General features: G+C 41.6%; 1 protein-coding gene across 3 annotated transcripts in view; it reads right to left on the bottom strand.

Annotated features, from left to right (window-relative positions):
* The window catches only part of DHX40 (DEAH-box helicase 40), a 49882-nt gene extending 26346 nt beyond the window's left edge, over positions 1–23536 (bottom strand). Inside the window, exons 1-7 of one of the 3 annotated variants that reach the window (XM_072646874.1) lie at positions 22824–23536; positions 20327–20493; positions 15742–15887; positions 10855–10974; positions 10371–10598; positions 9012–9078; positions 5694–5825 (exon numbers count right to left, since the gene is read on the bottom strand). In XM_072646874.1, the coding sequence (XP_072502975.1) occupies positions 5694–5825; positions 9012–9078; positions 10371–10598; positions 10855–10974; positions 15742–15887; positions 20327–20493; positions 22824–22897 (934 nt within the window). In that variant the 5' untranslated portion in view covers positions 22898–23536. Of the gene's footprint in view, positions 1–5693; positions 5826–9011; positions 9079–10370; positions 10599–10854; positions 10975–15741; positions 15888–20326; positions 20494–22577; positions 22738–22797 lie in introns of those variants that run through there. The other 2 variants (XM_072646876.1, XM_072646875.1) reach the window with 2 other exon arrangements.
* Positions 23537–25415: the final 1879 nt, after the last annotated feature.

Here is a 25415-nt window from a genome sequence, read left to right as displayed (position 1 = left end):
ATGGTATTCTTGAAGAGGAAGGAAAAACAACCCGTGAGTAGACAGAGCTGCCTGAGTGGGGACCCAGCTCATCCTCTCTCTTCTGTCCCCCTCTCCCCTTCCTTTGGGGATTTACTGGCAAGGAAGGAAGGAAGTGAGGAAGGAAGGAAGGAAGGAAGGATTTCAAATTTATACTAAATATTTTTTTTTTGCTATATGAATGCTATTTTTATTGTTTTTTTTTTTATTTAACTTTTAACATTTATTTTCACACAATTTTGGGTTACAAATTTTCTCCCCTTTTATCCCCTCCCCCCCCCAGACCCAAGCTTTCTAATTGCCCCTGTGACCTATCTGCTCTCTCCTCTATCCTCTCTCCCTGCCCTTGTCTCCGTCTTCTCTTTTGTCCTGTAGGGCCGGATAGCTTTCTTGACCCCTTAACCCGTATTTCTTGTTACCCAGTGGTAAGAACATTACATTTGGTCCTAACACTTTGAGTTCCAACTTCTTTAGCTCCCTCCCTCTCCACCCCTTCCCTTTGGAAGACAGGCAGTTCAATATAGGCCATATCTGTTTAGTTTTGCAAATGATTTCCATACTAGTTGTGTTGTATAGGACTAACTATATTTCCCTCCATCCTATCCCATCCCCCATTACTTCTATTTTCTTATGGTCCTTTCCCTCCCCATGAGTGTCGACCTCGTATTGCATTCTCCTCCCCATGCCCTCCCCTCTATCCTCCCCCCCACCCTGCTTGTGCCCCTGTCCCCCACTCTCCTGTATTATGAGATAAGTTTTCCTATCAAAATGAGTGTGCATTATATTCTTTCCTTTAATGGAATGTGATGAGAGTAGACCTCATGTTTTTCTCTTGCCTCCCCTCTTTATCCCACCACTAATAAGTCTTTTGCTTGCCTCTTTTATGAGAGATAATTTGCCCCATATAACTTCTCCCTTTCTCCTCCCAATATTTCTCTCTCACTGCTTGATTTCATTTTTTTTTTTAAGATATGATCCCATCCTCTTCAATTCACTCCGTGCACTCTGTCTCTATGTATGTGTGCGTGTGTGCATGTGTGTGTGTGTGTACTCCCACCCAGTACCCAGATACTGAAATGTTTCAAGAGTTACAAATATTGTCTTTCCATGTAGGAATGGAAACAGTTCAACTTTAGTAAGTCCCTTATGACTTCTCTTTGCTGTTCACCTTTTCATGGTTCTCTTCATTCTTGTGTTTGAAAGTCAAATTTTCTTTCCAGCTCTGGTCTTTTCATCAGGAAAATTTGAAAGTCCTCTATTTCACTGAAAGACCATTTTTTCTCCTGAAGTATTATACTCAGTTTTGCTGGGTAGGTGATTCTTGGCTTCAGTCCTAGTTCCTTTGACTTCTGGAATATCCTATTCCATTCCCTTCTATCTCAATATAGAGGGTGCCAGATCTTGTACTATCCTGATTGTATTTCCACAATACTTGAATTGTTTCTTTCTAGCTGCTTGCAATATTTTCTCTTTCACCTGGGAATTCTGGAATTTGGCCACAATGCTCCTAGGAGTTTCTCTTTTTGGATCTCTTTCAGGCGGTGTTCTGCAGATTCCTTGAATATTTATTTTGCCTTCTGGTTCTAGAATCTCAGGGCAGTTTTCCTTGATAATTTCATGGAAGATGATGTCTAGGCTCTTCTTTTGATCATGGTTTTCAGGTAGTCCCAGAATTTTTACATTGTCTCTCCTGATTCTATTTTCCAGGTCAGTTGTTTTTCCAATAAGATATTTCACATTATCTTCCATTTTTCGAATCTGCACGGTATGTTCTGAGATATCTGTCTTTCTCATAAAGTCCTTAGCGTCCATCTGTACCATTCCAGTTTTGAAAGATCTATTTTCTTCAGTGAGCTTTTGAATCTCCTTTTCCATTTGGTTGATTCTGCTTTTGAAAGCATTCTTCTCCTCACTGGCCCCTTGCACCTCCCTTGCCAACTGAGTTAGGCTAGTTCTCAAGGTGCCAATTTCTTCAAGATTTTTTTGGTTCTCCTTTAGCAGGGAGCTGATCTGCTTTTCATGCTTCTCCCTTATCCCTCTCATTTCCCTTCCCAGTCTTTCCTCCACCTCTCTAACTTGATTTTCAAAATTCCTCTTGAGCTCTTCCATGGCCCGAGCCCTCGATTTCTGTGTCTTTGCCTGATGGCAAGCATTGTTCCTCCCCATCAGAAAGGAAGGGACGAAGTGTTTTTTCTCCAAGAAAATACCCTTCAATAGTTTTACTTCTTTTCCCTTTTCTTGGCATTCTCGTCAACCAGTGGCCTGACCTCTGAATGTTCTCCTCACACCCACCTCGCCTCCTGGTCCTCCCAGCCAGCATTTGGCGAGTGAGATTCAAATGCTGCTTCCCGCCTTAGGGTTTTTGGCGGGGGCAGGGCTGCTATTCAGTGTGAGAATTAAGATCAGGTGGTCAGGGGCAGGGCTGCCTCTCTGGCTCAGTTCCCTCCGGGGGTTTATGCATAAACCTTCCACAATGGATCCAGGCTCCCACCCGTTTGGGGAGCCCCTGTCTGTAGCCCCCTCTCAGCTTCTATCTCCTGGGGGGGCCCGAGCCACGGGGGCACCCCACTCCCCTCTCAACCCGCCAAAGGGACTCTCTCACCTACCCCCGTCAGTCCCCTGTTGGTGGGGGGGCTTGTAATGTCGCTGGAGATCCTGTCTCTGGAGCCTTCTCGGATCTGTACCTCTCGGAGCCGCGGCCGCGGCGGCCGCCACAGGTCCGGGCTGGGCACGCAGCACGACGGACCTTTTGAGAGAGGTTTGCAGGTCCCTCTGTGGGTGGGGAGACCCGCGTGGCCGCTGGAGATCCCGTCCCCGTAGCCCTCTCGGATCTTTTCCTCACGGTGTTGCTGCCGCGGTAGGGCTACTCTCTGCTCCCCGTCCTGGCGCCCAGTCCACGGCGCGAAGGACCCCCCGCGAAAGGTTTGCAGGTCTCTCCGGAACAGAAATCTCCCTCGCTCCAATATTCCGTGGTCTCTGGGTGCAGAATTCGCCCTGGGTTAGTCCCCTCTGCCGTTTTGTGGTTTGTGGGTTCGGAGCTATGTGTATGTGCGTCTTTCTACTTCGCCATCTTGGCTCCGCCCTCTATACTAAATATTTTAAAAATATGCGTTGGATGCAGAAAAGAGGAGAAATATGAAGGGGAAAAGGGAAAGGTAGCCTAAGAGGTTTTTTTTAACTACAAAATTTTTTAAGAATATGAGAAAAGACTTCTTTGCTAAGCTATGGTTAATAAAAGCAATAAGAAATTTTATATTTCCCTAAAATACACACATGCAACTTTGAAAGACTTGAGAACTCTGATCAATGCAATAACTAACCAGAGTTCAGGAAGACTGATGAAGTGTGCTTGAGCCCATCAACCCCAAGAGAAAGGTGGTAGGACTTAAGATGAAAAATAAAATACATCTTTTCAGATACTGTCAATGTGGGTATTTGTTTTGTTTGATAATGTATAATGCCCACTCTATTTGGTATTTGTTAAGTTCAGAATCAAGATAAAACTCATTTGAAAAATAAAATGGATTGGAAGAAGACGAGACCAGAAGCCGGAGGAAAAGTAAGGGTATTGTAGTGTTTCAAGAGTGAGATGATAAAGACAACTAAGGTGATAAAAGTGGGAACGGAAAAGGAGAGGTACAAGAAACACTGCAAAAGAAGAGCCATTCCCTCAATGAATAAGTGGTCAAAAGATGTAAACAAACAATTCTTAAATAAAGAATGTAAGCAGTCAACAACCACATAAAAAACATCCAAAATTACTAATAATAAAAGAAATGCAAATCAAAACAATTCTGAGATTCCACCTCACACCCATATTTTTGGCCAAAGATAACAAGAAGAAAGAAAAAACAATTACTGGAGGGGTATAAGAGGTCAGACACACCAGGGCACTACTGAGGAAGCAGTGAAATGGTTCAATCAGTTTGCAAAACAATTTGGAATTACATTGCCAAAGTCACCAATCTGTCTATACCTCTTGATTTAGCAACATTAGTATTAAGTTTATACCTGAAGGAGATCAGAGACAAAGGGAAAGGACCCTTTTGAATAAGGATAGCTGAACAAACTGTGGCATATGAATACAATAGAATTTTCTTGTACCATAAGCAATGAAGAATATGACAGATTCAGAGAAATATGGAAAGACGTATACATTAACAGGGAAGTAGGTAAGGAAATTCCCTGTTGCTGGTTGTGATAGTCTTATAGACAATGTTTTGTTTTTTCCTAGCCTAGTCTTTCTCTGTTCCATAGGCTATATCTTCCCTAGGCATGTTCCTTCCTTCTACGTGTTACCTCCTAATTGCATCCCTTCCCTACCCATTCCCAGTCCTACTTTAGAGGTTTTAATCCTAGCCCCGGTGTGAAGAGACTCACTGGCTGTCCAAGTTCAGGCATATCACCCTTGAACCAATGTGGGGGAAAGGGGCAGTGGATCACTCTAATCCCCTTCCTTTGTTGGCTTCATATTTTGATCCCTAAGGTATCTCTAGTGAAGCCATGTGAGTTTTCTTTAACACACCAAATAAAAGAGCCTATTTCTTTCAATGTTGACTGGCTCATATAACTTTTCTATAAAGTCTTATTTAGTCCTCCCAATGGATCCTGACTCTAGTAAAGCACTGATAAGCCTTAAATAGCTTCACCTCCTATCGTCAGCTATGAAGCAAACACATGTAATGGAGAAAGGAGTCTAATCTGTAGAAAACAAGGGGTCATCTAAACAGATACTCCCAGATTCTGTTGACAAAAATGCAAAAATAGAATGTGGGTTCCTAAGTGCTCAGAACACTGAGATGAAGGACAGAGAGTTACTTATAAGATCATGAAGAAGCATTTGGTCTGACCATTTGGCATCAGAATAACTTTCTAAATTCAGAGTGTTTTGATAGATAACAATAACGTAATTCAAATAAGCTGAGAGAGTATATAAAATCTAAAGTCAACTATATTAAATGATCCTAGGTAAATTCAAAGGTAAAATGGCTCCACTGGACTTGGAGTCAGGAATCTTGGGCTCAAAGAGCAACTTCTGTCACTTACAACTTGTGTGACCTTAGGCCAATCACTTAACTTCTCTGGACCCAAATTGCATCCTTTGTCAAACGACAGGGTTGAATCAGATGATCTCTAAGGTTTCTTCCAGTTCTAAAATCTTGAGGTCCTGAACAGGTTTCACAGGCCAGATGCAACCACAACTGCCTTCAGCAACAATAACATCTCTAAACCCTGGCCACATACTTCAGTCAATGCTTACTCAACACAATCAAATAATCTGGAGTTACCCCTGGAATTCCATGTAAAGGAATGTGCCCATTTTAAAAAAATACATTTAGCTGTCTAAAGGAATTTATGCACTGAGTTTGGTCTCAGATATAACTGGAAATGCAACATCTCTGGATGTTTAGCAACTGTAACCAAATTCCATGCAGCCTCAGAGGTGTGACTGTCACCACATGGTAGCCTTCCTTCCACATGGAGCCCACTCTGGCTTTTGTTCTGGTGATTAACTGAGGATATAACTCAACATGGCATGGCTAACAGGTAAATAAAACTGATTTCTCTCTGTTCCCATCAAATAAATGTAAAAGAGCTTCTGTTGGGCTCTCAAGTGCAAAAAATCAGTTCAGACAAAATTCTTATATGATAAAAACTGTGTTTTAAATGAGTACCTGTTGGCATTGCTCCATATAATGGCAATATCAGCAAACCATCTATGGAGTTGTCTTGAACATCATACTGGTAATCAATAGATTCTGCCTTCTGGAAAAGTAATTCACAAGTTTTCTCAATTTCTGATTGACCTAAAATGGGTAGAAAAAAATTCATATAAGCACCTGAAGAACAAAACTAATTTAAGGATATAATTATGAATGGATTAGAAATCACTTGAGAAAGTGTTCATTTTAAATCCTCATTTTAATGTGAATATGGAAAGACTACATGAAGCAAATCAAAGTGCAGTCATTATATGTGTTAAATGTACTATATATGACATACCTAGGTAGTGTTACAAAATAGATGGGGATGGCTTTAGAGTCAGAAGATTTGGGTTCAAGTTCTACCTCTGATAGGCCACACACTGGCACTGTGACCTGGCACCTTTCCCACAATCTGAGTGGTGCAAAAGGGGCTGGACTTCATGGGCAGAGAGACTCCCTTACTGGGAGCACCCTACACTGATAAAATCACAAGCCCAGTTCTTATCATGTCTCTGTCCACAGATTATACAGGCAGAGTAGAAGAGAGGAGAGAGGACAGGAAGCTGCAGATTCTGCCTCTAACAATCATTAGCTGCATAACTCTCAAACTCTTGGTGCCTCTGCCAACTCATCTGAGACATCTATTCTGACAAAGTTACGGATCCTTGGTAGCTGGTGGCACAGTGGACAGACCACTGGGCCTGGAGTCAGGAAGACCTCAGTTCAAATCTGGCCTCAGACATTTACTAGCTCTGTGATACTAAGTCCGTCACTTAACCTCAGTTTGCCTCCGTTTCCTCATCTGTGAAATGAGGATAATAACAGCTTCTGACTCCCAGAGTTATTGAGAGGATCAAATGAGATAATACTTGTAAAGCACTCAGCAAACGTTAAAAGGCCATATAAATGCTAGCAGTTACTGTTGTTCTTTCAAATTTAGACTACACAAACAACAGCAAAACTTTATAAAAGTATCCAGCTAAGGTGAGAAAGAGACACAATAAATAAACTATCATTTTGTGAAAAAGTATTATTTTTAATTGAAACTGCATAGTGCATAATTATAAGGATCAAGTGTGCTCCAGGAAAGAGGTAAGAAAACAGATCTTCCTTCTTTGTAGAGGGATAGGTGTGTAATGTTGCAGATCATGTCAAACTGAGTTGATATGTTGATTAAACTTGCTGAAATGTTTTCTTCCCCTTTGTTTATTATTCTTTGTCATGCTTTGAGGAAGAGATGGGGAAAGAATATTATTCAGAAATTAAGTTGATGGGAGACAAAAAGACAGGGGTAGCTAGGTGGTGTAGTGGATAGACTGATAGGCCTGGAGTCAGGAAGACTCATCGTCCTGACTTAAAATCTGGCCTCAGATACTTACTAGCTGTGTGACCCTGTGCAAATCACTTAACCCCATTTGCCTCAGTTCCTCATCTATAAAATGAGTTAGAAAAGGAAATGACAACTCCAAATGAGGTTACAGAATGTTGGACACAAGTGAAAAAAGATTTAATGAGAAAAATCCCCAAAAGATATTAAATTTAAAAATGATTCTTTTAAGATATAAAGAGTTTGGATTGTGGCTTTAATCCTTATTTTGTTTGGGTTGAGACTTTTAAATTTACAATTAAAAATTACTGAAATGTTAATAAAGATCCTCATAAGAGAGAGGAGGGGCAGCAAGGGGCTATGAAAGAATACTTACTGGACCAGTGAGAAGACCTGAGTTTTAATCCTGGCTATCACTATACCTATAATTAGCTTAAGTTATATTCAAAGAGCTTTATTTTTTTAATCAGTAAAATGAAAATGATAATATCTGCCTTGCCTATTTCACAAAGTTCTTGTGGGGATCCAGTGACAGAATGTAAGAGTACCATGAACACTGTGAAATGATGAACTGATGTAAGGTGGCATTATTAAGATGATAATGAAATTAGAATATCATTGGCTTATACTGACTGCTTCGTTGCTTTGAATGTGTAATTAATCATAATTTTAAAAATTCAAGTTATCGGAAGTAAGCTTCCAAACGAAAATAAGAATCTCACAGGGAAAGATTAAGCTCATAACTCTAAACCTCTTGAATTTTTTCCTCCTCAGACTGTGTTGTATTTTTTCTCCTCTTTCTTATTACAAACTTGACAAACACAAACATTTCCATATACAAAGACCAGAAAAAGAGGACAGAGTATGAAAAGTGACCCTCTTTTAAGAGCAATAAGTAAGAGTAAATGAGTGATTATGAAACATGACCCTCTTTTAAGAGTGAGGCATAAGTGTGAATCTCTTTTAAGTACAGCTTTTTAAAAAAGTACATCATAAATTTAAACCCAGTAGTACCCACTCTGCCCTGCTTGTGTGCAATCTCTTCTGAACCTTGGTCTGCTTTCTTCTGCATATTTTTTAATGTTTCATTGACATTCTTTTGTTTTCTTTCTTTTTTTTTTTTTGCATTACTATTACTATCCCTTCCACTCCCTCTCACCAGTTGCCCCATCCCTTATAATTAATTAATACATTACTTGGAGTAAGATGATAGGGTGATGAAAAGGGCCAATTTATAAAAAGACAGGCCTTTATACATAGTAGGCATCTAATAAATGGCTGTTGAATTGGACGGAGAAGTCAGTCCAAGAGCAATTGCCTCTCTCAGGCTGTTTGAGGTTCCTTAAGAAGAAGAGATCCTTAGCCTGCCTCACTTCTGACATTAGGACAAAGGAGGGGTAGGAAGTGAGACAATAAAATGACTCATTCCTGTTAATAGGATGCTCAAGGATAACCCTAGTTTGGAATTTAATTGTTCTAATTTTAAACTCCCAAGAGCTGCCATCCTTGATTCTATCTATGAGCCACACATCTGTCACATCACATCCAGGAGTCACAAAGGGTTGAGGCTCGAAAACAATCCCACCATGGCAAGAAGAAAGTTCTGGTGGGACAGAGTTCTGGGATGCCATGGTCATTCAGGCCTGCCTGGGATAATTCAGTGTGTCAAATGATTGGGCAAGACAGAACAAAGGAACTGATCATAGTTCCACCACCACCGTACACTTATGTGTGTCCTTCAGTAGAAGTCCAAAGCGCTTAACATTATTTTAGGATTCTCCTGCCAGAAGTACAGGTGGCAGGTTGTCTGTACTGAGTTTTTATATACAGGCATGCAAAAACTAAGTTTAGCTCATCTGACAGGGCTATGGCAAAGCTCCCCAGATCTCCTGACTTATGATAAGCCTCACTGCTGTTCTTTACATGCAGGAAGAAATGAGAACATGAAGGGGAATCTTCACCAGTCAGAAACACCAAGATGTCTCCAGCAGATTCATTCAAATGGATTTCTATGGTCACTTTTACAACCTAAAGGAAAACAAGAAGCAAAAGTCCCATCAACTTAGGGAAATCAGGAATTAATCCCTTTGCTCCATAAAAAAATCAAACTTATGCCAGGTAAAGCTGTCCCATATACATATTTCATCTGCAAAGGGACCTGACATAGAAGGCAATATTAGATTGTTCCCATCTGTTTTTCCTCATTATTTCAAATTTAGCTTGCCCTGGTGGAAAAATTCCATAAGTGCACTGCCTCCTTAGCAAGAAAATCTAGATCTATGGAAGGGGTGGGGAACCTGCAGCCTCGAGGTTACATGTGGCCCTCTAGGTCCTCAAGTGTGGCCCTTTGATTGAATCCAAATGTCAAACAACAAATCCCCTTAATAAAAGGATCAGTTCTGTAAGACTTGGACTTAGTCAAGAGGCCACAGGTTCCCACCTCTGATCTATGAGGACTTTGGTCTTATTCAATAAACATTTATTGAGTGCCTACAGTCTGCAGAGCATCACTAGCAGGCAAGTAGGAGGGAGCCACAGAAGGAGAAAGAAATAGAACAAAAATCACTTTGCTTGTAGGCCTTTCCATCTGGAAATAAAATGCCCAAAGGGTTTCCCTAAAGCCCAGGTCTGACCATGTCACTCCCCTGCTTAACAAACACTCAAGGCCCCCCACTGTCTCCAGATTAAAATACAAACTCCTGTTTGGCATTTAAAGGCCTTGACAGCCTGGCTCCCACCTACCTGCCCAGGCTTATTATATCTTACTCTCCTTCATGCAGTCTGCATTTCAGTCAACCTGGCCAATTCCCTGTAGTCTACATACAACATTTAAATGCCTATCTCTGCGCCTTTGCATGGGCTATTCATGACTGGAATACATTGCTTCCTCACCTCTGACTCTTAGAATCCCTAGTTTCCTTCTACACACAGCTCAGCTTCCACCTCCCAATTAGGCCTATTCTGATCATCTAGTTGTTAATGCCCTTACTTTAAGAAAGGACTTTGTATTTGCTTGGACATATTTTATATTTATTTATCTGTGTTCATGTTATTTATCCTCAGCAGAATATAAGCTTCCTAAGACTGAAGAATGTTTTGTTTTTGTATTTCCAACATATAGCATAGAGCCTGGTATGTAGCAGGTGCTTAATAAAGACTTGCTGAATGAAAGGATGAATGAAATATGAGCTACAGGAAAAGAGTATCATCAAAATGGCGAATTTCCACAAAATTAGCGAAGGGTACAGCTGAGCGGCTAGGTTACTCAACTAACCAGAAATGGGGTTTGAAAACAAAGAAACAAGTGTTCTAAGTAGTACCGCATTAACATATGAAGAGTTTTCTTTGTCTTTTGGTCCAATCAAGTTGCAGAATATCTCTTTGACTGGAAAAATCTTTCCAGGAATGTCAACTACCGGACAATTTCCAAAGAAGGATGAGAGTTCAACCAACTCTATTGTAGCTGACATCACTACCACCTTCAGATGTTCCTTCCTGTTAGGCGACTTCTCCTGAAACAATTTCTTCAGCAAGCCAAATAGGATATCCTAAAAGGAAGGTTACCATCAAGTGAAACACAAGCATGTACCTAAACAGACAATTTCCTTCAAACATATTCCTACCAGTAACCAGTAAAAATGGGGAGAACAAATAAGTCAAAGAAAGACACTGATTTCTATAGATATGAGGAAACAATTCATATAAGGACAAAAGGTGAATGAAGAAAAACATCTCATTTTCTGAAAACTAAATCCAAATTTCATGGTATTTGATAACAAGACACCCAATAATAATAATACCTACTGTTGTTAGAGTTCTTTCATGGGCTTCATCCAAAATGATGACACTAAATTTGGTAAGGTCTGGGTCAACCATCATATGTCTTAGCAGACATCCATCGGTCATATATTTGATTGCTGTATCCTGAGGGTTAAACAGCATAATAGAGCAAGTTACAGTACCACAGGCATTTTAGATAAAACATTAAACAACACTTCGAGTCCCTCCAAATTTTTTATTCCAATAGTTTCTGCCACAGAAATGAAATTAAAGTTAATCAATCAAAACAATTTAAAAATGAGATCTTTTTTGTGGAGGCAAAGATTTGGAAACTGAAGGGATGCCTACCAATTGGGAAGTGGCTGAACAAGCTGTGGAATATGATTGTGATGGAATATTATCATACTATAAGAAATGATGATAAGGGATAGATTCAGAAAGAACCTGGGAAGACCTATGCGAACTGATGTAAAGTGAAGTGAGCAGAACCAGAGCAATGTACGTACACAGTAACCATATTGTAGTGATGATCAACTGTGAAAGACTTAGCCACTCTGATCAGTACAATTATATAAGATAATTCTGAAGAATTCATGACAAAAAATGCTCTCCATCTTCCAAGAGAGAACTGATGAACTCTGAGGGCAAACTGAAGTATCATTTTCTCACTTTTTTTTCTTTTTGGTTGCAACATGGCTAACATGGAAATGTGTTTTGTTTGATTTCACACGTATAACTGATATCTTATTGCCTGCCTTCTCAGTGGGTAGGAGAGGGCCTGGAGGGAGAGAATTTGGAATAAAAAAAAATGGTAAAAATAAATAATAAATCTGAGAATTAAAAACCCAACAATTTCAAAACAGCATAATACAGGATTATAATAACTATCAAGAAAAAAAGTAGGAATTTCAAGGATTTAGGAGGTGAAGTACTAGAGAGAGTAGTAAAAGGCAGAAGACCTGGGAAGGTGTTGAAAATGAGTAAGCAGCCAGGCAGAGGAGGCAGGGAGGAGGAGGCAGAATGAGAGTGACAAGAATGACAAGAGTTTGGGGTGAAACAGAGAAGCTGTGAGGAATTTATTTACCCTCCCCTCCACCCTCCTTTCACATAACTCCAACTCCATAGGGAGTAGCAGTGAGACAAAGTAAAAAGTCAGAGTTTAGCCTGAGTGAGATGCCAGGCAGCAGGAGCATCTATAGTACAGAAAAGGAGAAGGAAATCTTAGGAGCTATAACAGGAGGAAAACTCCCTGCAACTATTAGAATGAGAAGTCCTTTTACATATCTCAAATAAAATGAAGAGAAATCTCAACACTGTATGGGTTATCCCAACTAATCACAGGCCTAAATACTAAAGAGAAAACCACTTTGGACTCTTTATCACCTGCCTTGCACAAAAGGAGTCAGCTGACGTGACTTTGCTAACTGTTGTCTTTCCAGTCAAGAGAGAAAAAGAAATATGAAAAAAATCTCATTTATTTAGCTTTAAGAATACAAGCACAGTCTCTATGTCACAGAATCTTATAGCTACAAATTTTAGACTGGAGAATCCAGAGAGCAATAAAGAGAATGGTCATCTGGGATTTCTTAAAAAAAAAAAGAAAAGGAATTATATAAATTTTGACCTTCTCACTATCAATCCACCAGCATTTCTTAAGCTCCTATCATGAACCAGGCATGCCAGATATTGGGAAAACAACAGTTCTTGCCCTCAAGGAATATATAAATGAAATCAGAAGATAAAAGTAAGTTGTAACTAAATGAAAGGGAAGCTCACAGGTCTCTTAGGAGGGACAAATAGAGATTTTTCAGAGCACAGCTGGGTTTTTTGTATATCCAACCAACAAGAAATCTCATTTCTTTGTGTGCTTAGCCACCTCCTTATTCTGAACTCTAGATAAACATCTGTTAAGAGACTACCATGACATTTACAGCTTATGCACCAATATTTGTTGCAGAGGATGAGAAGGTGCAGAAAGTCTATGAATATTTTGCTAAGACTGTCTAAATTAAATCTATTTTAATACTTAGTATTAGCTAAGTATTAGCTTAGCTAATAGTACCAGGTGGCTTCAGTGTAAAGGTGGATACAAGTGAGAATAACAAAAAATATATCGAGAAACATGGCTTAGAAGAAAAGGGAGAGACCAAAGGTTTATATACTACATAGAAGTGTCTTGCAGAAAGACCATCAATATCATGACATTGATATATGCTGCCTGTATGTTCCACTGGAAGGAAATTAATACTTATTAAATAGCTCCTCTGGGCGAGGCCCTGTGCTAAAGCCAAGTGCCTTACAAATACTATCTCCCTTGACCCTCCAAACAATCCCGGGGAGCAGATGTTATCATTATCATCCTCACTTTAGAGTAGAGGAAACTAAGCAAACAGAGGCTAAACGACTTGTCTAGCATCATGCAAATAGTAAGTGGATTTGAACACAGGTTTCACTGACTTCCAGCCCTGTTCATTGTTCTAGTGCTGCCTTCTAGAAATGCTGGTAGCCTCCTGATGTCAGGATAGAACAAGGAAAGTCTACATCTTGAAAACTTATGGGAAGACAGAAGCAAGGGCCATACAGGATAAACAGACATACAAAGGTTGAAGAAGAAACATATCAATCAATCAAATCCATTGGAATATTTGAATACTCTCTTCGAGAAGGAAGTTGAGAGATTTCAGACACAACTAGCCCCAAGTAACATTACAAAAACAATTATTTGAACCAAAGAGGAAAAGACTGGTTATTGTTATAGATGTCTGCAGGCAGTTAGACTAAAGATTGACTAGGGTAAATAGCAAAATCAAGACTAAAAAATTACAGTAAAAAAGATATATCATGCACAATAGAGGCAGCTGCAAACTGTCCTATTTAAATAAGCTGTTGAAAATGAGAGATGGATAGAATAGGCATTAAGCTATTAGCCTATCACCATTTTCAAAAGAAGTTTAACCCATGCAGATTAATTGTTGCAACAAGACCAAAAGAGCCCAGAAACCACTCGGCCAGCAGACACTTGAGTTCCTTGTCAAAGTGGAGAGGTGATAGCCAGGGCAACACCAATTTAGGGCAATTTGTTTGTAAAATCGTACGGAGGACCACAGGATCACCGAGCTAGAAGGGACCTTAGAGATTAATCTGAGGAAATGGAGGCCCAAGGAGGTTGAATGAGGAAGCATAAGTAACTATGTAAAAAGAAGACAGAAAAGGTAGCAGCTGTCTTAGACCAAGTGTATCTGGAGCTGCACTGGGCTGGAGGCAACTAACTCTGGGTTAGTTGAGGGTGTTGAAGGAGTGATTCTTAAGAAAACTAAAAGAGCCAAGATGCCCATCCTGGCCCTTATTATTGCCAGAAAAGGACAACAGAGAAAATACTAGTAATGACTGTCACTCATGTTTATCTCTACCAGTTCAATGAGAATCAAACCACATATCCTGGATGTCATCAATGAAGATAGGAGAAGGGAACAGATAGGCTTTCACAAATGATTTTCTACCAGATACTACATCTTTATAAGTCACAGAATTGACTGAAAGGTGTAGAGAATTTAAGATCCCATGATGCTTACTTTTTGTTAATCATAAAAGGGCATTCGATTGAGGACAAAATGCTATCTCTTAAAGCCTTTCTTACAGTATGTCTTCCATGCATGTGTCAAAAATCATATGATCCCTTGAGAGATTTAACAACAGAGATAAATTTGTTTGACAACCCTCCGATTATTAACGCCAAATGAAGCCTAAAACTGGGGATGCTTGCCAAAATTGTTTTTCACTATCATGGAAGATACTACAGAGTCTAAATGGAAAAGGCTGAGGATCACAGTTCTAGAGCTGGAAGAGGCTTTAGAATTCATCTAGTCCAATCCCCTGACTTTAAAGAAGAAACAGAGATTCAGAGACAAGATGTCACATCCCAAGGTCACATATGTAATGAGTGGCAGAGGTGGAATTTAAACCCATTTCCTCTAACTTTAGATACAGTGTTCCTGTAGAGTACACCACATTACTTCACCTAAGAGGTCCTTTAGGAGAGCACCTGTTTGAGGGTAACGCTATGACTGTATCAAACAATGAGACAGGGCAGAGATGAAATCGAAATAAAATCTAGAATCACGCAAAACCGCTGTCTATTTACACAGGAAAAACCAACTAGATGAATAAATACCTAATGTTCAAATTAAGATATGCAACTGGATTGACAGCCAATAGAGCTGGTCCATTAGTGACTCAATTTTGAACAGATTGATGAATGATGAGTTGGGCCCAGAACTGAATGAGAGAAAGAATGCCTTTCGAAATTTTTACAAAATTTTTGATGACCCTAAACTTCTATTGACACCAAGTCCCATCTCTTTAACATCAATATCAATCTAAGATGGTACATAGCTATGAATCATGGACTACTCCAGTCTTCAATGAATTAAAGCTGCAGGCCACCTGATGGGAAATGGAGAAGCATACTGGGGGTGAGTAGGGTGCTATATGTTTGAATACAAAAGAGGGTATCAGAGAACAATGACTGCAAAAGGAGGTGAGTCAATCAAATGTTGGTGAGAGTGAGGGAAAACAGACTGACAGTCTGTATGGTGAGCTGGGAAGGCTTCTTGGAGGTGGTGTTTGAGGAGAGTTCTAAAAACAGGTAGAAACTCAACAGGAAGAGAGTAGAACAGCATTACAGGTATAGAAAAAAGCAGGAACAATGACACGGAAAGAGCAAAATGCCAAGTGTATAGGGGCAACAGTGATGAGTCTGCTTTGACTAAAGCTGAGAGTAGAAAGTAGAGAATAACATTAGATGAAGCCAAAGAGATGGTGTGGTGCCAGATGTAATGAGCCTCGAATGGCAGCTAAAGAGTTTGAACTTTACTGGGGGAAGGTAACAGGGAGCCCCCGACGCGTTCATACCTGAGAGCTACAGTCATCAAAGCGAACCTGGTATCCTACCACACTCCCCAAGGAGCAGTTCATTTCTTCAGCAACTCTTTGAGCAACTGATATGGCAGCTACTTTGCGCGGCTGAGTCACACCAATTATACCATGTTGCGAAAACCCTAACAAAAATAAGATAAAAAACCAAAATCATACAATTGTTTCTTCCCATTCCTGATAGTTCTTGTAAACAGAAAAACTGTGCTGTTTTTAAAGGACAATATTATAACTTAGTGTTACATATTGGAATTTTAAAACTGCATTGATGGCAGCAATACAGATTATCGAATGTGGACACTTTTAACGTAAAGTGGACATTTAAAAATTTTTCTTTGAATTTTTTTTACTTCCATTTTAGATTCTTCAGAAAGCAAGCCAAACACTTCTAAACCCTGGGGATACAAAGTTGTCAAATAAGTTTTCTAAGATAAAAGAAATACTTAAATTGATAAAGATGACAAAGTTATTTTGCCATTTGTCAACCTTGTCATCAGCTTCCTCCTATCTGTCACTGAAAGCATCCGATAATGGTGGAGTTGATGCTAACAAGGTCTACGTATTTGGGAATGCTCCAAAGGAGGAATCAAGTTGAATAAATGTCAGTCAATGAACACTGAGCACCCACTACATGCCAGGCACTGTGCTAAGCACTGGGGTTACAAAAACATTATAAAGGACAGTCTCTGTTCTCAAGGAGCTCACAGTTTAAGAGGGGAGGACAACTTGCAAATACATATGTAGAAACAAATTACATTCAGCATAAAATGGAGACAATCAACAGAAGGAGACACCAGAATTAAGGGGAATCAGGAGATGTCAACACAGAAGATCACTATGTAATAGAGACTCATGTTTCTTGATGACCTATCATCAGTATAAAGTCCTCAAAGATAGATAACTTACTACATGCCCAGAAGAGACCATACTGGACAATTCTGTTCCATGGCCAAAAAAATGATGATTGTTGCTAACAAAAATTATCTCGGATTTTAGTTGTGGCATTATTAGTTTAACCTTTTATGTGACAAAAAGTAGCAAGAAATGACTCCCCTCTGCATATTCTACAATCCATTAACATTGGCCTTGTTCCTCAAATACAAAAGTCTAACTCCTTGCTCTCTGCCCATTCCTCGGCCGTCCCCCATCTCAGAATGCCCTTCCTCCTTATCTCTGATTCTTGACTTTCTTGTCTTCCTTCAAGTCTCAGCTCAAATCCCCACCTATGCAAGAAGCTATGTCCAACCTCACCCAAAACACAAGTACCTTCCCTCTGACAATTCCCCAGGTTCATTCCATACATATTTTGTATAGTTAACATAACATAGTTACCTATATGTCATCTCTCCCATTAGAATGGGGGCACTTTGAGAGCAGGGACCATATTTTTGCTTGTCTTTGTATCTCTAGCGCTTAGCATAGCACCTGGCACGTAGCGTTTAATAAATCCTTGTTGACTTGAAGAAAGGTAACTCTAAGCTATGGCAAAATGTACTTATCTCTCATGCAGTATAAAACATGCAATTAAGCAAATCTTTATGTCTCTGTGCCTCTTATTAAATAAAAACAGTATGCTCATCTTTTGCATTCAAAAATTGGATTGGGGATGAAATTAGATGAATTTAAATCCAGTTAACTGGGGAAACAAAGATTGATCTGAGAAGTCTCTGGAAATTTACAGCTTAATGAGTGGAAGGGCAAGTACACAAATCACTTTGGTAGAAGGGAGAGAAATAAGTGCAAAGGGGAAAAGCCAGGCAAAGTGCTGTTCAAAGACAGAGATCACTTTCAAGTATGGGTGGGGGTGGGAAGAAGGTGATCTCAGGAAATGCATAGGAGCTTGACCTTGAATGGAGAGAAAGGGTTTGGGCAATCTATCAATTCCAGGCTTGAGACGCAGCATGAATAAAGTAACAAGATGAGAACAAGGGTTGGGAGTAGTATATTTTAGTGGAAACAGAAAATATGCAAAAGGAGTTGTATGAGATAAGGCTGGGCAGATAGGGTAGAAATCAGCTAGGAAAAGCCTTGGATCACAAGTTCATGCTTTATTCAATAGGCAATGGGGCACCCCAGAAAGTTTTTGACTTGAGGAATTAAGAGGCTGTTATAATGGCTTAGGTAAAAAAATAAGAAGGACTGAACGAGGCTGGCTACAGTGGGGAGTGGAGAGCAAGGGCCGGATAGGAGAGATAGGGGAGTGAAAGAAATGGTCTGATTTGGCAACTGACTGGTCACATGAAATATGGAAGAAGGAGGAATCAAAAATAACTTGAGATACCAGACTGAGATTACTGTTAATTAATCACTAAGAGGAATGGAGAATTTTATGAATTTGGACAGGTTTAGGGGTGAGAGGATGAGTCCAGTTTCAGACATGTTGAGTTTGACATGTCTGCTAAGACTCTGGAAGTATATTATATGTTATATTATATATAATTATATCTAGGAATTAGCTAGAATCAATCAATGAACATTTATTAAATGAAGGCATAGTGCTGAGCACTGGGGATACAAAAAGAGGCAAAAGACAGGCCCTGCCCTCAAGAAGATTACACTCTAATGGGGCAGATAACATGAAAACAAATATATACAAAGCAAGCTACGTACATAAGAAGCAGGAAATAATTAACAGAGGGAAGGCAGTAGAATTAAGAAGTGTTGGGGAAGGCTACCTGTAGAAAGTAGGATTTTAGTTGGGACTTAAAGGAAGGTAGTCCAGTAGTCAAGATTTTAAAGGTCAGCAGTTAAGAACAGAAGAGGGAGAGAGCATTCCAGGCATGAGAGACAGCTAGAGAGAATCCAAGAGATGGATTCTTCTGTTTGTAGAATAGCCAGGAGGCCAATACCACTGGATCAAAGGCTACGTGTTAGGGAGTAAGGTGCAGGAATGCTGGAAAGGAAGAAGTGGATTAAATTATGAAGGGTTTTGCATGCCAAATAGAGCATTCTGAATTTGAACTTGGAGGCAATAGGAAACCACTGATGTTTATTGAGTAGGAGGGTGATAAGGTCAGATATATATTTTGGGAAAACCATTTTAGTGGCTGAAAGGAGGATGGACTGGAGTGGGAAGAGACTTGTGGCAGGCAGGTTATTGCAATAATCAAGGTATGAGGCGATGAGGGCATGTATTATAGTGGTGGCAAAGGGGAAGTCAGCAGGGCTTGAGAACAGCTGGGATGTAGGGGGTGAAAGAGTGAGGAAACAGGATGACTCCTAGGCTGTGAGGAGATGGTGCTGCCCTCTCCAGTAATAGGAAAGGTGGAAGTTAGGGAAGGTTTAGCGGAAAAGATAATGAGTTCTACTTTGGACATATTGAGCTTAACTAGCTTAAGGTGTCTGAAATACGTGAGTCTGGAGATGGGAGTCTGGAAGTCAGCAAAGAAACTGGGGCAGGAAAGGTAGATTTGAGAATCATCAGCATAGAGATGGCTATTTAAATCCATGGGAGCTGATGAGATCACCAAGTGAAGAGGTATAGAGAGAGAAGAGAGACCAAGACAAAACCCCAAGGGACAGCTGCAGTTAGAGAGCAAGATCTGGTGCAGTGTCCAGCAAAAAAGACCAAGAAAGTGCATAGGTGGAAGGAAAACCAGGAGAAAGTGGTAATCCGAAAACCTAGAGAGAAAAGAGCATTGAGGAGAAGACAGTGATCAACACTGTCAAAGGCTGCAGAGAGGTCAAGGAGAATGAAGAAATAGGACCAGGACTGGAGTTCTATGAAGGTTAGGGCTTAAGCTATGGAGTCATCAGCACACAAGTGATTACTGAAGTCATAGACGTGAATGAAATGTATCATCAAAGGAGAATACTGAAAGTGAGGAAAAGAGAACATAAGAGAAAACCTTAGGAAACAACTGTGTTTAAAGGGTAAAAAGAATATGAAAAACCAGCAAAAGAAACTGAGAAGTAGCCAAAAAGTTCATGAATCAACCAATTATTAACATAGAAGCCAGTTTGCAAGGGAGTAAATAGGTGGCAGAGAAATAGAGGTCTTAAGAATCAACTATTCTATATAGGAATTTATCAGTTAATGTGAGGAAAGAGATAGGAAGATAACATAAATAGAGGTGGTAAGTACCAACTGTTCTATATAGGAATTTGTCAGTTCATGTGAGGAAAGAGAGAAGGAGTTTTTTTTTTTTAGGATGAGGAAACCTGAGTATATGTGTAGATTGAGGGGAGAGACCCAATAAAGTAGAAGAGACTGAAGTTTCATAAAAAAGAATAATTGATGAAGCAAAATCATGCAGGGGTTGAGATTACTGGTATAGGTGATGGTGGGGATTAGCTTTAGAAACAGTGTTACCTCTTTCTCTAAGGTAAGAAGAAATAAAAGGATGGGTGATATCACTAAGATGATTAGAAGACTCAAGGAGGTCATTATTGGGAGCTCTTAGCAGTGACCAAGCCTCTAAATTCTCAGTAAAGGACCAGAAGTCATCTGCTCAGTGAGGATGGAGCTGAGGCCCTGAGGGAGAGTTAGGAAGATGTGGGAAATCACTATGATCATTGTTAGGATTATTCATCAAATGTATCACAAGTTTCAGAATACAATTACCTGCTTCATAAAGATATTTAGGGAGTTGGGTAGTTTTACCACTTCCTGTCCTTCCAGTCACAATAAGAAATGGATTGTCCTTTACAGCCTGAACAAGTTTTCTTCTTTGTTGCTTAATAGGTAGGTCACAATAGCTTTTCTTTTCATCTGGAATCTGCATCTTATCTCTATTGAAATGGAAAAAAAAATGAGTCTGTAATTCAAAGCAATCTGTAGTCAGTTAGTAAATAAGCATTTATTAAGTGTCTACTACTATGTATGTGCCAGGCACTAGGCTAAACCGGGAGGATACAAAGAATGTCAAAAGACAATCCCTGCCCTGAAGGAACTCACAATCTTGCAGAAAAAAACAAACAAACCAAAAACTAGAAAAAACAAGCTATATTCAGGATAAATTGGAAATAATCAACATAGAGAAGGGACTAGAATTAAGGCAGATTGGGTAAGATTTACTGCTGAAGGTAGGATTTAAGCTGGGACTTGAGGCAAGCCAAGTGGAAATAAGGAGGGAGAGCATTCCAGGCATGGGAGAACAGCCAGTGAAATGCACAGAGCTGGGAGATTTGAGTACCTTGGTCCAGTAAAAGCAAGGATGCCAGTGTCTTGCTGGAGGTGGTAGTAGGGGTAGGTATAATATACAGAAAGACTGAAAAGGGAGGGAGGTTATAAAAGGCATTGAATGCCAAACAGAGTATTTTATATTTAATTCTGGAGGTGACAGGGAGCTACTGGAGTTTATTGGAATGTGGGAGGGTGACAGGAAGGAAGAAAAGAAGGTGTGACATAGTGAGGCCTGGGCTTTACATGGCTTGATTCTCCAGAAACAGGGACAGGCAAAGCGTAGTAATCTATCTATAGGACTTATTTCTGGTTGTTGACTTGTGATATTGCTGGTATAGGGAACTGCTAGGAAGAAAACTCCTTCTATGAATATGGATCAGTGCACCTGCTGTGCTGATAGCCTTAGAATTGCCTGGGGACACTAAGTGACTTCTCCAGGGTCACAAAGCCCTAGTCAGAGACAGGACCCGAAGAAAGGTTGAATCTGTATCATACCCTGAGTACCTCTCACATCGTGTGTGTGTGTGTGTGTGTGTGTGTGTGTGTGTGTGTGTGTGTGTGTGTGTGGCAGGGTGTTGGGAATCAGTAACCCACTCAAAATTCCTAAGTAATCACACTGACAACTCAGCCTTTAAAGCACTGACTGGATTCAGAGGACCCAAGTTGAGGACCTTCCACTGATACTACCGGTATGACTCTTGTCAAATCACTTTGTTGAGGTTTAGCAAAAAGCCGGGTCCTGCCCGAATGAGTGAATTAGACCCGAGCCTGCTTTCAGCCAAAAAAACAAAAGTTTATTAAAGATCTAGATAGACTCTTAAGGAATTTGCGACCCTAACGCCATGCGGGCCAGATTGAATCTGAGCACCTTCGTGGAGGAAAGAGGGATCTTACATACAGAAAGACTGAGGGAGGGGTCTAGGGGTGGTCAAGTACTCTGGGGTGACTGGAAGAGGGGTCCAGAGAGGGGCTTGATGGGAGTGGCTACTAGCTGGGGTGACTGGAGGTCAGACGCCAGAAACCAAGAGAATGGGATTAAGGGTAGGAAGTAGCTGAAGGCTACCTGGGGATAACAGACAATGGAGGGCTGGGATAGGTTAGGGGTAACAGGGATTTTGGACTTGGGTCAGATCAAGTGAGAAGATTCAAGGAGAGTTCGAGGGGGTTCCCAGAGCCTGTACCCCATCAACTTAACCTCTCTGGACCTCGGGGCTTGGGCTACATGGCCTCCGAAGTCTCTTTCAGGTTTTAAATCAACTGCAATACTGAGATCTCTGAACCCCAGCACATAAGGACCCAGGCTACTTGACAACACGGCCCATGGCTTATCAAACCCTCGGCACAGGACTCTGACTCAGAGAATATCGATATGCGGGTCGATAGAGTGATGGGTTAGGAGAGGAGGCCTGGGTGATTCTGATTCATGGTCCAAAGGGCTAGGTGCTGAAATATCATGACAACGGCGGCGTCTCGCTGGGTGTCAGGAGGTGACCCTCCATGTAACAAAGGGCACGTGCACAATGCCAACTCACTGGGCCTGGGGGCGGGAGGCCTCTTTCTTCACTCTTGGCCCAGTTACTGACTCTTTAACCCTGGCCCTCAATTTACCTATCTGTAAAATGAGGCGAGTGGCCTAATAACTTTCCTGATCTACGATCTGAAAGCACCCTAGGTCAAAAAGCACACCGACCCAATTTAGACCGCGTTCCAGGTCTGGAAAAACGAAGTGAACCCGACCTCCGAGAGTCGTCAGTTACATACTGCACGCCCAACGAGCCAATCTGCTTCGCGCATGCTGGGGAACGAGCTGCGGCGCGTTTCGCTTTGCCTGCTGGGAATTGTAGTTTCCCCCGGACATCGCTCTAGCACCCTGCGGCCTGCCAGTTTCTGAACTCCCTCTCCCTTCTCACCCTTTTGTTCCCTCTTAGGGACGCACCTCTCTCTCCGACGACTGTTGGTGGGGGCAGATCTTCTTGGAGGGCTCCCGACCGCTCCCCTGTGGGCAGCCATTGCGCATATCCGCCGGGAACCTCGAATACCAGAGCCCAGCCCTGGGTAATTCAGGGTGACATCTACCGGTCCGGGAGAAAATGACGAGTAGGGAAGGGCGCATTTTGATGACAATTGCGTGTTTCTGGGTGCTTTTGGACGTACGAGGGAGGGGCTCTGGGTTTGACAAGAGGTGAAAATGGCTCTGCGCTCTAACCCGAGCTACGGAAAGGCGGGGCGGGCCTCTGCCCCTTCGAAATGGGGTTAGTAGGCTGTGCTACCCACGGCCGTGTCCCGGCTGCACGCGCGGTCCGTCCTGGGCGTTCCTCGAGCCCAGCCCAGTTCCTTCCCAGTGCCGCGTGCGCAGTCAGAGCTGTAAGAGAGCGGCGAGCGCCCTCCAGGACGTACCGTAGCTCCCTGTGCGCGGCCCATTGCCTTCTCCGTGCCGCGTGCGCAGGCAGGCCTAGGTAAAGTGGCGCGCGCGCCCCGGGCCTCCTTCTGCGCGGTCGTCTCGCCTTTGCACACGCGGTGCTTCCTGAGGCTGCGCGCTGTGCTGCAGTCCGCTCCAGACGCTCCACCAGTAATAAAGCGGTTATCATCTGCAGCAGTGCGAGTCAAGGCAATCACAGTATTGTGCAGTGTCCGCAGCACCGTGCTAACAGTCATGCAAAAATGAAATCTCCCCTGCCTTCCGGGAACTTACGTGCCATCTGGAGGAAAGCTGTACTCACAAAGTGAATACAATGTAACTAACTGTCCTTGCAGAGGAGCTGTGCTGCAAGGGGTTCAGGGAAAGCCTCGTGCAGTAGGGGACACGGAGTAATCTTTCCAGAAAGGAATTCCAAAAGATCGTGACTTGAGGGAGGTGATGCATGACATGCAAGTGAATTGGATTTAAGTGAGGGAGGGCTGTGCAAAGTCCCCAGCCTCACTTTCTCCAAGATTTAGGTGAGAAGGAAGGGGGATATAGTCTGTGCAAAGGGAAAGTGATGAGATGGATGAAGGCTAGTTTGGAAACAATGAGAGTCAGTGTGCTGGATTTGGAATCAGAGGACCTGTACCTGAATTCTGGTTCTACCGCTTTCTGTGTGATATTAGACAAGTCACTTCAGCCTCTCTGGACTTCAGTTTCCTCATCTTCTACAGCTGACGCTGCAGGGGACATTGTGATCTGTGCTTGGCCCTGTTCAGCTCTCAGGACCTTAGACATGCAGGCATCAATCACACTCTTAAAAGGTGGCTCAGGGGATAGAGTGCTGGGCCTGGAGTAAGAAAGATCTGAGTTCAAATCTAGCCTCTGATATCTACTAGCTATGTGACCCTGGCCAAGTCACTTAACTTCTGTTTGCCTCAGTTTCCACAACTATAAACTGGAGATAATAATAACACCTATGTCCCAGGGTTGTTGTGAGATCAAATGATATGATATTTGTAAAGTGCTTAGCACAATGCCTGGCACATAGTAGGTTCTCAGTAAATGCTTATTCCCCTTCCCCTTCCTGCTCTGGAGTAACTACCACATTCTGGTGTGCTAGTCTCTGCATTCAGAGAGGCTGACTCCCTGTCATACTTTGTTTGTTCCCCTTTGTGAGAGGGTCCAGGTCTAGAGTAGGAGTACCACTTGTAACAGGGATGATCAGCGGAATCCCTGATGTGTTAGACTGGGATCCTTCCCATGGAACTAGACATGTCCTCTCACCTTTTGCTGAGGAGTGCACATGCAGCAACCCCTGATTGGCCCTCCAGTGCCTGGTTGATTGTATCAAAGGTGGTTAGTAACTGAGCTTTGGAGGTTATGGATTCTGCTGGAGGAATCTCTTCCTAGACTATAAGGAGGGATAGGGATTGTACCTGTCATGTCATTAGAATAGAGCAGCCCCAATCTCCCAATGCAGGTTGGTACTTTTTTTTTTTTAATAACTTAAGAGTCTTAGATCAGGAGTTCTTAAGCTTTTTAGATATCATGGACCCCTTTGGCAGTATGAGGAAGCCTATGGATTCCTCAGAATAATTTTCTTTTTGTTACCCCTGCTCCAATATGGGAGTCTCTTCTTATTGGTGGAGGTGAATGTTCTACCCTGCTTGAGGGACAGTGGTGTTGGTGAGAGATGAGATGGCTCTAGCCTTCTCTAATCCCCCTCTGGGGGAATTCTTCAAATGAGAGTCTTTTTTGAGAGCTGACTTGGCTTCTAGCTTGGAGAGAGAAGATGGAAGAGGCCAACCCCATTTAGAGTTGCTGAAGGAAAAGACTCTGGAAAATTATGAAAGGAGCAGCTAATCTCCATCATGTCCCTATTTCTAGAATGCTACTCTAGAAACTTCAGAGAGTTTCCCCTTGGGTGAGATCCTGTATCCCCCTCAGTTGGTTGAACAGAACCCTCCTGGCTTAAGAGTGATTATCAGTAGTAACTGTTTGCTGTTTCCCTCCCAGCCTGATATCTTTCTTTTTCTTTGCCTCTTTAAAGGGACCGTGCCTTGGTTACTTTTTAAACAGGCTTATTCAACAGGCTCACCCTAAGTGAGTACCTGCATAGACCTT

This window comes from Notamacropus eugenii, chromosome 2 (genome assembly GCF_028372415.1).
Source record: "Notamacropus eugenii isolate mMacEug1 chromosome 2, mMacEug1.pri_v2, whole genome shotgun sequence".
NCBI classification, from domain to species: Eukaryota; Metazoa; Chordata; class Mammalia; order Diprotodontia; family Macropodidae; genus Notamacropus; species Notamacropus eugenii.
The sequence above is the reverse complement of the archived record's forward strand: the minus strand, read 5'-3'. Positions and strand labels throughout refer to the sequence as shown.